Source organism: Zea mays, unplaced genomic scaffold (genome assembly GCF_902167145.1).
Source record: "Zea mays cultivar B73 unplaced genomic scaffold, Zm-B73-REFERENCE-NAM-5.0 scaffold_556, whole genome shotgun sequence".
NCBI lineage: Eukaryota > Viridiplantae > Streptophyta > Magnoliopsida > Poales > Poaceae > Zea > Zea mays.
In genome coordinates this window covers 1-14,341 of record NW_023367208.1, presented here as the reverse complement: position 1 = coordinate 14,341, position 14,341 = coordinate 1, and the positions used below count along the sequence as shown (strand labels likewise).

The 14,341-nt window shown below is 49.1% G+C and overlaps 2 protein-coding genes across 2 annotated transcripts; both read left to right on the top strand.

Moving 5' to 3' along the window:
* Window positions 1-3,757: 3,757 nt before the first annotated feature.
* Window positions 3,758-4,327, top strand: LOC111590559 (uncharacterized). The gene has a single exon (XM_023301335.2). It carries the CDS (start codon window positions 3,794-3,796, stop codon window positions 4,133-4,135), a length of 342 nt encoding a protein of 113 aa, XP_023157103.1. The 5' UTR covers window positions 3,758-3,793; the 3' UTR covers window positions 4,136-4,327.
* A 1,193-nt stretch (window positions 4,328-5,520) lies between these two features.
* Window positions 5,521-6,586, top strand: LOC118475681 (uncharacterized). Its single transcript, XM_035963925.1, has one exon. It carries the CDS (start codon window positions 5,970-5,972, stop codon window positions 6,330-6,332), a length of 363 nt encoding a protein of 120 aa, XP_035819818.1. The 5' UTR covers window positions 5,521-5,969; the 3' UTR covers window positions 6,333-6,586.
* Window positions 6,587-14,341: the final 7,755 nt, after the last annotated feature.

Below are 14,341 nucleotides of genomic sequence, written 5' to 3'. Positions count from 1 at the left end.
TCGTGCGAGCATTTATTATTTATTTATTTACTGGCTGTTCATTTGTCTTACGACCAACCACATGATGCGAGAAGCACAAATCAAACCACCGACTCTCGTCCAAGGAAGCCTCAGCTCCTGGCCTCCCGCCCCTGCCTGGTTCCTGTCGCGCACGGGAACCCTGAGGTGAGGTAGCCGGGTCGCCGATGCTCTTATCCCCCGCCCCGGGTCGCCGACGCCGCTAGCCGGCCGAGGAGAAGCTTGCATAGTTGCATGCATGTGCTGATGTGCGTAGCATCCACGTCCATGCCCACTGTAGCGGTGGCCTTTAATTGCCATATGACGTTAAGGTTTCTTTAGTGAGGATGCCTTTCAGGTGACTGACGACTTGGGGTTTTAAGCAAGTACTACTGCTAGTCTGCTAATGTAGTAGTAGTCTAGTAGAAGCAGCTTAATAACGAAGGCAACAAAAGCGGCTTTCAGTGTCGGCGGCGAGTGATATACTAGCGTAGTAGTTTTATCATCCGTATTGTATTTAGTGGTAACCAGTAATTTACCCGTGCATATGGTTTCTATATATAGCAGTATATATAGCAGAATGGCAATTTTTTTCCTATGATATACGAGTTTTTTTTTACAACATAAACCAGCTCACGGGACAGCATCTGCTACAAGCCTACAAGCGGAGTGCGAGAAAATAAAAATAAAAGTAAAACTCAATGCCAGTTCGCACAAAGCCTACAAGCAGGAGTGTTCTGCAGTTTCATTCTACAAGGTAGAAGGAAAATACAGTACCGTCTATATACGTTCTAAAGTCGAAACTGTTTTCATTTTTTTAGATATACAAACGGAGGAGCATTTAGAAACGCTTGTTAGAGAGGGAGGCTAAGCTAGCGGGAGGTGGGGGAAAACAAAAGAAGGTGAAATAAAAGTTACTAGAAGAAAAAGTGTAAAACTGGATCAAATACAAGGCGGGAATAAGCTACTGGCAAACAGTGAAACAGCTGTTGCCGCTGCGTTCCGCTGTAGTAGGCTACTAGGCTTCCTCCAGCACAACACGACCACTCGAAGTAAAGTATTCCCTGCCTCCCTTGGGAGTTGGGACTGGGGCAGTGAAGACCCCCTGCAGGCTGCAGGTTTTGGTGTGCACATGATGATCTTTTCTGTCTGGCGCTAGCACGGCAGTCTGTAGTTTAAACATTCATTCATACATGCACCAGGCCGTGATGGAAAAGCTGCAGCCAGAGACTGGTCACCATTCACTCTGGGAGGGAGGGGAGTGCTCGTGAATCGTGATCCAGCTACGCGTCCTCCCTCCCTCACCCTCTTCCTCCACCAGATATGCAGGCTGCAGCCGCTTTGACGTCGACAACGGGATCCGGTCAAATGCAGATGCAGGCGGCCGCGTATTTAGGATTTAGGAAGGAGAGGAAAAGAAAATAAAAAAAAATAAAACACACAGACACGTGACACACCCACTCGGCAACACAGTTGCACGCGCTAGCCGTGACAGCCGTCACCGCCTCACATTTAGGTATCCAAATACTTCTTCCCAAAATATTAGGGTCTCGAATAAATTTTATTTTAAAAATAAATAAAAATAGAATCTAATCCTAATCAAACCTTATCATTAAATCTTATTATCTAAATAAAATTTAGAGTCGACTGCCAGTCTGCCACCCCACTCCCACCCTCCCCCGGCCGAGACAATCTCCCCCCGACGTGGACCTCGATCCTCCAGTCCAACCGCCCAACCAATCCAACGACGAGCAGGGGCACCGTTGTTGAGCTCGCGTCGCTGGCCTGGCGCCCCGGCCCTGGCCATCGCATCGCGGCAGAATCCTGTCAACAACCCCAGCTCACCATTTCCCTATTCAGATTCTCATGTGCCAGCCGGGGACGCACGCACACACACACACACGAGACCTTGGGCCTGTTTGGTTCAGCTTTTTTCTGACCAGCTTTTTTGAAAATCTGGCTGTGGGGAGAATCTGGCTGTGGGAAGAATCTGAGTATCATTACGATTACGTGTGGAGAAAGATAAAGTTGTTCATAGGGCTCAGGATTTAGAAAGTGACGGATTCCTACTATTACAACGACTCAACCGATTATGTGTTTATGTTGATTTTGGATGGTTTTTGCTCAAACGAATTTTATAGAAGCTGACTGAAAAGCTGAGCGTTTGGCAGTCCGCAACAGCTTTTGGTGACCAGAAGCTGCCAGAAGCCGAAACAAACATGCCCCTTGGTCCCCTAGCTCTAGCTGGCTAGCTTCCATCTCATTATCTCAGCTAACTGCGTAAATGAGTACAAATTTTATCGTAAATCACGTGTGCACCTGATCGTGCGCGGGTTCTGGATCGGGTGGATTTTAGCGTAAAACGTGAACCAAAACAGCGTAAATGAGTACAAATTTTATCGTAAATCATCGATCTGTTTCGTAACGACAAATGGGTCTCGAATTACGGCATGAAAATCGCCACAGGCGCTGTCTCTGGCGGATTTCGGCATAAAACGTGAACCAAAACAGCGTAAATGAGTATGAATTTTAGCGTAAATCATCGATTGATTTCGTAACGGCAAATGGGGACAAATTACGGCGTAAAAATCGTGCGCGGGTTCTGGCTCGAGCGGATTTAAGTGTAAATCGTGAACCAAAACAGCGTAAATGAGTATAAATTTTAGCGTAAATGAATAGAAATATCAGAAACAGACAAATAGATGGAAGCGGATCCATGAACTGAAATATAGGTCATAAAATCCTATTGACATTGGCATAAATATGTATACAAAATAGCATAAAAATAGGATCGCCGTCCTGCGGAACCAGCGCCTCGCATCTGGGATGCGCCACCACTTCGTGCCTAGGGGAGGATGCCGTCGTCGCTAGCGCCTAGGGAAATCCGCCGTCGCGACCGCTGGCACATCGCCGTCATGCGCACCTCATGGGGCCGCCGCCGCGTGCGTGCCCTCGGGATCCGATGCCGCAGCGTGTCCCTAGATTCGCCGTCGCGCCACAGGAATCCGCCATCGCGAGCGTGTCCCCAGATCCGCCGTCGCGCCTCAGGGATCCGCCGTCGCGAGCGTGTCCCCAGATCCGTCGTCGCGCCACAGATGCTGGAGCGGCGGTGGCGGTGGCCATCGCAGAGACGGACGGGACAACCGTCGTTGTCACCGGGCCTAGGGTGTGCTGCCGTCGTCCGTCCGCTTCAAGAGCGCCGTCACCGCTTGCTCGCCTGCCTCGGAGCGTCGTTGTCGCTCGTTCCTGGTGGAGCGCCGCCGTCGGTCGCCTGCCTCGAGGTGACACCGCTGCTGGCCCCCAGGATCACCGCCGCTCGCACGCCCTAGAGAACCGCCGCCGCCGCTAAAACCTAATTCCTGGCGGCGTGGGGGTGTTTTTATAGTGGTGGCGTGGGCCGGATCGTGGGCCCAATGCACGTAATATGCGCAGACTATATTTGCATAAACTGATACACACATCAGCATAACTCGTATTATATTTTGGCGTAAGCAGTTAGGTACAATAAGCTAAAAAGGGTCCGGTGCGGTCGCGCACCTGGTCGGTACGTGGTCGGGGCTTCCTATAGTTAAATAGAGCCTAGGGCTCTAAATACATATACTATATATATATATATATATATATATATATATATATATATATATATATATATATATATATATATATATATATATATATATATATATATATATATATATATATATATATATATATATATATATATATATACACACACACACACCAACTCTGTAGTGAGAGAGCGAGAGAGAGGTTTGCCACCTTCGCAACTGTGCCAATGGCGACCTGCTGCAGCATCTCCCTGCCGTCGTCGCCATGGCTCCTCCTGCTGGCGGTCCTCATCATCGGCGACGCCGCGGCTGTGATGGCGGTGCCCACCAGGCCGCTGCTGCGCATCGCCGAGCCGCCAACCGCGCCGGGCACGGCAGCGGGGCCCGCCGGCGCGTCGCGGCCCGGGGGCGGCCGAGGCGGGAGGCTGCCTGACCGGTCGGTGGCCGGCGCCGAGGTGATCCTCGCCGGGTTCGCTGCCGCGGTGATGGTCATCGTCTTCTGCTATATCAGGGTCACCAGGAGAAACAGCGGCGGCGTAGGACTGGGAGGGAAGCAGCAGCGCTTGTGAGGATCCTACCCTGAGCTTCTAACGAGCGGATTGGTCGTCCTAGGATTTCTTTTTCTCAGTTCACGCTTTAGAGGCTCGTAGTAAAGGGTGTGTGGTGGCATACTGGGATGAGAAGACGGTAGAGGTAGTATTAACCATATACAATCTTGTCAGTCAAAACAACATCGATTAAATAAAGTTATGACTTATGAAGATACATAGCATTTTGAACTCTGTAAGTTTTATTTTTGGTTATTGCTCTATCAGAAATACTTTTGTACCACTAAATACTCACCTTTGATTATAGAGCGTATGAGACCATTTAGTATTAACTATATTTGTGAATCAAATATTTTGGCATCAAAATGATTTTAAATTAAAAATTTGCCAACTATGAAATTATAGAGCACTACAATTTTAATATAAAATCCAGGTTTATCGGACTTATATAATTTGGGGGCGATCAAATCCGACACCGTTGGAATCCTGTTTTTCCTCTTCTTCTTCTCAGAATCTCAGCCAATACGAGATCTTGGGTTCGATTTTAGGTACATATGCACAGGCTACCTCACTCGGAGGCCAGGTAGTCCTAGCTAGCCTGGTCTTTCACGCACGTAATATAAATCTTTATTTATTCAACTGCAGCAACAACTCCGTACTGGAACGCGACGTCTTTTTCATGGCATTTAATTTGCTGGACAAAGTCCACGCCTGCAACTTTGGACTACGTACGCCAGAGCGAGCTACCAAACCGTCGCAAAGAAATGCGCGCAAGGAAGGTGAGAGATACGGGGTCGCTGTACCATGCAGGCATGCATACCGTCCGAAACGCGTTACGCGTCTTCCGATCTGATCGTGTGCAAGCGAAGCGTACGTGGCTGCTTCCGTGCTTCTCGCTTGTGCCCTGCGAGCTCAGCTCCAGTCAGCAGTCAGCAGCAGGGATCCAGCTACGCCACAGCACGGCGGCGCCCGACCTCCCACCTCCCAGTCCCTCCCGCCCGCCACCGAACACGGAGCCGTCCTGATATGGGTCCCGGGACGGGAAACGGTGCTGGCGCTGCACTGCAGTATCTAGCAGCAGCAGCATCTGCTGCGACAGGAAACAACGTCTCCACTGTTCCGGTATGTGCAACACTTAGCCCCGTATGAACCTTCCCCGGACAGACGGTTCCACTCTGGATGCAGCATGCGAGTTTGGACTTCTTTTCTTTCCCTGTTGACTCGCTAGCATAGCCGTACACTATTTTATAGTATAGAGTATAGATGTCTAAATGACGTCTTTTACGTCCACAGCAAGCTCCTACAGGCTACAGACTACAGTCCTACCATGCCCGAGGGCTCGAGGGGAGCAGCGCAGGACGACAAGACAGACAGTAGAAAGGGGTCACACACACAGTCACAGCCATGCGCGAAGGCCTACCCTAGGCTGCCGAGGGCAGCGTCCACCAGGTACGATACAACCCTCCCCGATCCCGACCTCGATCCTTCTTCAAACAAGCCGGGTACGGGAGTAGAGCGCTGCGGCGTCACATCACGGCGCAGCAGAGTCCAGAGGAGATCCAGCACACCGTCGCCTCGATTCTCATGTGCCAGCCAGGCGCATGCAAGACCACGGTCAGACTCCGACGCCCCCACCCCTGCTTTCCTCTCACACGTCCACCTCACTCCCGTCCGTGCGACCGTGCCTCGTCTCACTTGCCCACATATATACCAGATACCAGTTACCACCACCACCACCACCACGAGCTCCCTCCACCCTCCTCGCATTTCCCACCCAACCTTCTGGAGCAAGCTCAGAGAGACCTCCAGAGCAACAGACCAGTTGCGACTTGCGAGCAGTGCAGTAGCAGTACAAATGGCTAGCCGCCGCGGCAGCTTCTTGTCACTGCCAAGGCAGCTCCTCCTCATGGCGGCGGTTCTTGGCACCGTCGTCCTTCTCGGCGAGGGCGCGACGGCCAGGCCGCTGCTGGGCATCGCCGAGCCACCGGCCTCGCCAGGCGCCGCGGCGGCGGCGCCGGGACCGGGGGTCGCCGCGCAGGCTGCGGAGGCAGGCGGCGGCAGGGCCCCCGACCGCTCGGAGGCCGGCGTGGAAGTGATCCTCGCCGGGTTCGCGGCGGCGGTGGCCGTTGTCATCGTCTGCTACATCCGGGTCACCAGGGAGAGCAAGAACGGCAGCGGCAGTGTGGGAGAGAAGCGCGGAAGCTTGGGAGGGTTCTGAGCTCGCTCGCTCTGTCTAGTGTGGGCAGATGTAGATGTACCAGCGAGTAGGCACTTCTTGTAAATGAAATGAGGTGTAGGGAGTGAGATGAGAAGAAGCGTCGTGTTTGTCGAACTCTTAATCAATCTTTAGGAAACATTCTGTGTGCATCATGTTACCGGGCATTCTGTCCGATCGAGCGAAATTCGCAACTGAATTTGCTCATGAACCATGGACTATGCAGAGTTTGCTATTCAGTTGGCCCATTGTTAGTCCACCCTCTTTCACTGAACTTCGTCGACCTCCTACTAACAAGTGTTCCAACATCCCCCACAATGCTTGATTACTGGACCAGCAGCACTGGTGGTGGTGGTACATGAACTCTCTCCGACCCCCCAGCAATCCGTCACTGATTCGCAGCGCATGTGCTGTCCAGCTCTCTAGTACGTACTCCGATCCAGCATATAGCTCTGCCGGCCAAAACGAAGCCGATCAGAGCATTGCACCCGCGGGGGACACGGCGCCGCTCGTTGAACTTGAATGCGCGCCGGCACACGTACGTACACCACCCCAGCGCAGCGCCACGCGTCTTTCCGGTCCCGGCCGGGAAGCCGTCGTCTCCGTTTGGTGATCCGGTGCACTGCTCCTCAAGCATCCCTTTCAATGCAAACAAAGGCCCATCATAAACAGAACATAGTCGTGGTCACTGGTCAGCCTAGTGCTAGCTAGCTTACTGTGATATGCTTCAGCTGCAGGGTCTTTTTTGCCACCTCACTCGTTGCTAGATTAGAGTTCGCTAAAAAAAATACTCACTCCATTTTTTTATTTATCACGTTTTAGTAAAAAATAAACTAACGATCGACAACAAATATTCGAAAATAGACGTAGTAACTCCCTAAACTCACATTTAGAAAGTTACTAAATATTGTATGTGTTCATAAATATACGACACTATTAACTTTTTAAAATAACTTTGGTCACTCGTTTTATTCAAAAAATAATGAGTTATCATTTTTTTGTAACTTATTTTTTCACTTAAGGTAGTTTGTGCTTAACTTAAAATTTTACATTTTTTGAATAAATATTTTGAATAAGACGAGTTGTCAAAGTTTTCGAAAAAATAAACGGTGTCATATATTTGTGAATGGAGGAAATATGAAAGGGAAATAGGCTCACACCTTTTCCTAAATGATTTTGGTGGTTGAATTACCCAACATAAATAATTGGACTAACTAGTTTGCTCTAGATTAGGAGTTCTATAGGTGCCAAAGGCTCAACACAAACCAATAAAAAGTCCAAGAAAGGGTTCAAGCAAAAAGAGCAAAAGACAACCGAAGGCTGCCCTGATCTGGCACACCGGACAGTGTCCGGTGCACCAGGGAGAATTCCCTCGAACTGCTAAGCTTCGGGTTTCAGAAAATGGCTCTCCGCTATAATTCACTGGACGGTCCGGTGTGCCAAGCGGAGTAACGGCTACAGCGCCAACGGTCGACTACAAAAGTGAACAGTGAACAGTGAACAGTGCCACATGCGCGCGCAAAGTCAGAGCAGGCGCCAGATGGCGCACCGGACAGTGAATAGGACCTGTCCGGTGACCCACATGTCAGAAGCTCCAACGGTCGAACCCTAACGGTTGGGTGACGTGGCTGGCGCACCGGACACTGTCCGGTGCGCCCTTCGACATCAGCCTTCTCCAATGGCCACTTTGGTGGTTGGGGCTACAAATACCCCCAAGGCCCCAACCACCAACACTTCAAGGCATCCAAGTTTTCAGCCAACACATCCAATACAAGAGCTAGTGCATTCAATACAAGACACAAATAGAGTGAATCAAAATCTCTCCAAGTCCTAATTCCACTCAAAGCAATTAGTGACTAGAAGAGAGAGTTTTGTCGTGTTCATTTGAGCTCTTGCGCTTGGATCGCTTTTCTCCTTCCTCCTTTCTTGTTCTCAACTCAATTGTAATCAAAACAAGAGACACCAAGTTGTGGTGGTCCTTGTAGTGGACTAAGTGTCCCATTTGATTGAAGAGAAAAGCTCACTCGGTCTAAGTGACCGTTTGAGAGAGGGAAAGGGTTGAAAGAGACCCGGTCTTTGTGACCACCTCAACGGGGAGTAGGTTTGCAAGAACCGAACCTTGGTAAAACAAATCACCGTGTCATCCGCCTTATTTGCTTGTGATTTGTTTTCGTCCTCTCTTTCGGACTTGATTATATTTCTAACGCTAACCCCGGCTTGTAGTTGTGCTTAAACTTTATAAATTTCAGATTTGCCTATTCACCCCCCTCTAGGTGACTTTCAATTGGTATCGGAGCCCGGTACTTCATTAGAACCTAACTGCTCGAAGTTATGTCGGGAGCTCACGCCAAGAAGGAGATGGTGACTGAAAGGGAAATATGCTTACACCTTTTCCTAAATTGATTTTGGTGGTTGAATTGTCCAACACAAATAATTGGACTAACTAGTTTGCTCTAGTCTATAAGCTTTACAGGTGGCAAAGGTTCACAACAAGCCAATAAAAAGACCAAAGATGGGTTCAAATAAAGAGAGCTTAAGACATCCCAAAAGGCACCCTGGTCTGGCGCACCGGACAATGTCCGGTGCACCACCGGACAGTGTCCGGTGCACCAGGGAACTCGACGCTGAACTTGCCACCTTCGGGGAAATGGGAGGCCGCTCCGCTATAATTCACCGGACCGTCCGGTGAAGCACCAGACAGTGTCCGGTGTCACACCGGACTGTTCGGTGTGCCAGCAGAGCAACGACTACTTCGCGCCAACGGTCGACTGCAAACACATTCAATGCGCTACAGTGCGCGCCAGAGTCAGAGCAGCGCCAGACGGCGCACCGGACAGTCTACAGGACCTGTCCGGTGCACCACCGGACAGCCCAGAGGCCCCACCAGTCAGAGCTCCAACGGTTAGAACCCAACGACCGGCTGACGTGGCTGGCGCACCGGAAAGTGTCCGGTGGCGCACCGGACTGTCCGGTGCGCCATGCGACAGACAGCCTCCCAACGGCCACTTTTGGTGGTTGGGGCTATAAATACCCCCAACCACCCCACCATTCATTGCATCCAAGTTTTCCAACTTCCTACACCTTACAAGAGCTATAGCATTCAATACAAGACACACCAAAGAGATCAAATCCTCTCCCAAGTCCTTAGTTCACTCCAAATCAAATAGTGACTAGTAAGAGAGTGACTTGTGTTCATTTGAGCTCTTGCGCTTGGATTGCTTCTTTTTCTCATTCTTTCTTGTGATCAAACTCAATTGTAACCGAGGCAAGAGACACCAATTGTGTGGTGGTCCTTGCGGGAACTTAGTGTTCCGTTTGATTGAGAAGAGAAGCTCACTCGGTCTAAGTGACCGTTTGAGAGAGGGAAAGGGTTGAAAGAGACCCGGTCTTTGTGACCACCTCAACGGGGAGTAGGTTTGCAAGAACCGAACCTCGGTAAAACAAATCCTTGTGTCTCACTCTTTATTTGCCCGCAATTTGTTTTCCACCCTCTCTCTCGGACTCGTTCATATTTCTAACGCTAACCCGACTTGTAGTTGTGCCTAAGTTTATAAATTTCAGATTCGCCCTATTCACCCCCTCTAGGCGACTTTCAATTGGTATCAAAGCCCGGTGCTTCATTAGAGCCTAACCGCTCGAAGTGATGTCGGGAGCATCCGCCAAGAGGGAGATCGGGACCGGCGAGAAGCCCGCTACAAGCCATGGGAAGGCTCCATCCGGGGAGTCCGCCAACAAGGTGAAGGGATCCCCTTCACACGACAAGTCGCGTCGGAGCGACGACAAGAAGAAGATGAAGAAGGTAGTCTACTACGAGACCGACTCTTCGTCGCCATCCACCTCCGGCTCCGACACGCCGTCCATAACTTCTAAGCGCCATGAGCGCAAGAAGTTTAGTAAGATCCCCCTACGCTACCCTCGCATTTCCAAACGTACTCCTTTACTATCCGTCCCATTAGGCAAACCACCTATGTTTGATGGTGAAGATTATGACATGTGGAGTGATAAAATGAGGCATCATCTAACCTCACTCCACACAACCATTTGGGATGTTGTTGAGATTGGAGTACAGGTACCATCACCGGGGGATGAAGACTATGATTCGGATGAGGTCGCCCAAATCCGACACTTCAACTCCCAAGCCACCACTATACTCCTCGCCTCTCTAAGTCGAGAGGAGTATAACAAGGTGCAAGGATTAAAGAGCGCCAAGGAGATTTGGGACGTACTCAAGACCGCGCACGAAGGAGATGAGGTGACCAAAATCACCAAGCGGGAGACGATCGAGGGGGAGCTCGGTCGGTTCTGACTCAACCAAGGCGAGGACCCTCAAGCCATGTACAACCGCTTGAAGACCTTGGTGAACCAAATGGGATGACCATGAGATGGTCAAGGTTATTCTAAGATCCCTCGTTTTCCTTAACCCTACGCAAGTTCAATTAATTCGAGGTGGTCCTAGATACACGCTAATGTCTCCCGAGGTAGTAATAGGCAAATTTGTGAGCTTTGAGTTGATGATCAAATGCTCAAAGAAAATCATCGAACAAGACGACCCCTCCACGCCCAAAGCACAACCGGTCGCTGATAGTCGCCTAGAGGGGGGGGGGGGTGAATAGGGCGAAACTGAAATTTACAAATATAAACACAACTACAAGCCGGGTTAGCGTTAGAAATATAAACGAGTCCGCGAGAGAGGGCGCAAAACAAATCGCGAGCAAATAATGAAGTGTGACACACGGATTTGTTTTACCGAGGTTCGGTTCTCTCAAACCTACTCCCCGTTGAGGAGGCCACAAAGGCCGGGTCTCTTTCAACCCTTCCCTCTCTCAAACGGTCCCTCGGACCGAGTGAGCTTCTCTTCTCAAATCAAAGCCGGGAACAAAACTTCCCCGCAAGGGCCACCACACAATTGGTGCCTCTTGCCTTGATTACAATGGAGTTTTGATCACAAGAATAAGTGAGAAAGAAAAGAAGCAATCCAAGCGCAAGAGCTCAAAAGAAACACGGCAAATCTCTCTCTCTAATCACTAAAGCCTTTTGTGGAATTGGAGAGGATTTGATCTCTTTTGGTGTGTCTAGAATTGAATGCTAGAGCTCTTGTAGTGGTTGAGAAGTGGAAAACTTGGATGCAATGAATGGTGGGGTGGTTGGGGTATTTATAGCCTCAACCACCAAAAGTGGCCGTTGGGAGGCTGTCTGTTCGATGGCGCACCGGACAGTCCGGTGCACACCGGACAGTCCGGTGCCCCCTGCCACGTCATCACTGCCGTTGGATTCTGACCGTTGGAGCTTCTGACTTGTGGGCCCGTCTGGGTGTCCGGTGCACACCGGACAGGTACTGTTTGATGTCCGGTGTGCCAGCATGGGCGATTCTGACTCCTGTGCGCGCAGAGCGCGCATTAAATGCGCGGCAGAGAGCCGTTGGCGCGGAGATGACCGTTGCTCCGGAGTCGCACCGGACAGTCCGGTGCACACCGGACAGTCCGGTGCACACCGGACAGTCCGGTGAATTATAGTGGACGAGCCGTTGGCTTTTCCCGAAGCTGGCGAGTTCCTGAGGCCGACCCCATTTGGCGCACCGGACACTGTCCGGTGTACACCGGACAGTCCGGTGAATTATAGCCGAGTCGCCTTTAGGAATTCCCGAAGGTGGCGAGTTTGAGTCTGAGTCCCCCTGGTGCACCGGACATGTCCGGTGGCGCACCGGACAGTCCGGTGCGCCAGACCAGGGGTGCCTTCGGTTGCCCCTTTGCTCCTTTGTTGAATCCAAAACTTGGTCTTTTTATTGGCTGAGGGTGAACCTTTTACACCTGTATACTCTATACACTTGGGCAAACTAGTTAGTCCAAACATTTGTGTTGGGCAATTCAACCACCAAAATTATATAGGAACTAGGTGTAAGCCTAATTCCCTTTCAATCTCCCCCTTTTTGGTGATTGATGCCAACACAAACCAAAGCAAATAGAGAAGTGCATAATTGAACTAGTTTGCATAATATGAGTGTAAAGGTTGCTTGGAATTGAGCCAATATAACTACTTACAAGATATGCATGGAATGTTTCTTTCTTATTTAACATTTTGGACCACGCTTGCACCACATGTTTTGTTTTTGCAAATTCTTTTGTAAGTCCATTTTAAAGATCTTTTGCAAATAGTCAAAGGTAAATGAATAAGATTTGGCAAAGCATTTTCAAGATTTGAAATTTTCTCCCCTTGTTTCAAATGCTTTTCCTTCGACTAAACAAAACTCCCCCTAAAGGAGATCCACCTCTTAGTGTTCAAGAGGGTTTTGATATATAATTTTGAAATACTACTTTCTCCCCCTTTTTGAACATAATAGGAAAACCAATTGATAAATACTTAACACTAAGTCTTTTGAAAAATGGTGGTGGTGCGGTCCTTTTGCTTTGGGCTCATACTTTCTCCCCCTTTGGCATGAATCGCCAAAAACGGAATCATTAGAGCCCTCCGAAGTACTATCTTCCCCTTTGGTCATAAGTAAATGAGTTAAGATTATACCAAAGACGAAGTCCGGTCCTTTTGCTTGGGGCTTTTATTCTTTCCCCCAAGGACAAGGTTCTTTTCTTGGAGCGATGGCGAAGGATGAGTTACGGAGTGGAAGCCTTTGTCTTCGCCGAAGACTCCAATTCCCTTTCAATACACCTATGACTTGGTTTGAAATAATCTTGAAAACACATTAGTCATAGCATATGAAAGAGACATGATCAAAGGTATATAAATGAGCTATGTGTGCAATCTAGCAAAAGAAATTGCGCGAATCAAGAATATTGAGCTCATGCCTAAGTTTGGTAAAAGTTTGTTCATCAAGAGGCTTGGTAAAGATATCGGCTAATTGATCTTTAGTGTTAATATAAGAAATCTCGATATCTTCCTTTTGTTGGTGATCCCTAAGAAAATGATACCGAATGGCTATGTGCTTAGTGCGGCTATGCTCGACGGGATTGTCGGCCATTTTAATTGCACTCTCATTATCACATAGCAAAGGGACTTTGGTTAATTTGTAACCATAGTCCCGCAGGGTTTGCCTCATCCAAAGCAATTGTGCGCAACAATGGCCTGCGGCAATGTACTCGGCTTCGGCGGTAGAAAGAGCGACCGAATTTTGTTTCTTTGAAGCCCATGACACCAAGGATCTTCCCAAGAACTGGCAAGTCCCCGATGTGCTCTTCCTGTTAATCTTACACCCCGCCCAATCGGCATCCGAATAACCAAGTAAATCAAATGTGGATCCCCGAGGGTACCAAAGCCCAAACTTAGGAGTATAAGCCAAATATCTCAAGATTCGTTTTACGGCCGTAAGGTGTGATTCCTTAGGGTCGGCTTGGAATCTGCTGCACACATGCAAACGGAAAGCATAATGTCTGGTCGAGATGCACATAAGTAAAGCAATGAACCAATCATCGACCGGTATACCTTTTGATCCACGGACTTACCTCCCGTGTCGAGGTCGAGATGCCCATTGGTTCCCATGGGTGTCTTGATGGGCTTGGCATCTTTCATTCCAAACTTGCTTAGGATGTCTTGAGTGTACTTCGTTTGGCTAATGAAGGTGCCCTCTTGGAGTTGCTTTACTTGGAATCCTAAGAAATACTTCAACTCCCCCATCATAGACATCTCGAATTTCTGTGTCATAATCCTACTAAACTCTTCACATGTAGACTCGTTAGTAGACCCAAATATAATATCATCAACATAAATTTGGCATACAAACAAGTCATTTTCAAGAGTTTTAGTAAAGAGTGTAGGATCGGCTTTTCCAACTTTGAAGCCATTAGCAATAAGGAAATCTCTAAGGCATTCATACCATGCTCTTGGGGCTTGCTTGAGCCCATAAAGCGCCTTAGAGAGCCTATAGACATGGTTAGGATACTCACTGTCTTCAAAGCCGGGAGGTTGCTCAACATAGACCTCTTCCTTGATTGGTCCATTTAGGAAGGCACTTTTCACGTCCATTTGATAAAGCTTGAAGCCATGGTAAGTAGCATAGGCTAATA

Bases quoted from the DNA above. Each gene is read 5' to 3' on its own strand.
- LOC111590559 (XM_023301335.2), top strand. From the start codon at position 3,794: ATGGCGACCTGCTGCAGCATCTCCCTGCCGTCGTCGCCATGGCTCCTC.
- LOC118475681 (XM_035963925.1), top strand. From the start codon at position 5,970: ATGGCTAGCCGCCGCGGCAGCTTCTTGTCACTGCCAAGGCAGCTCCTC.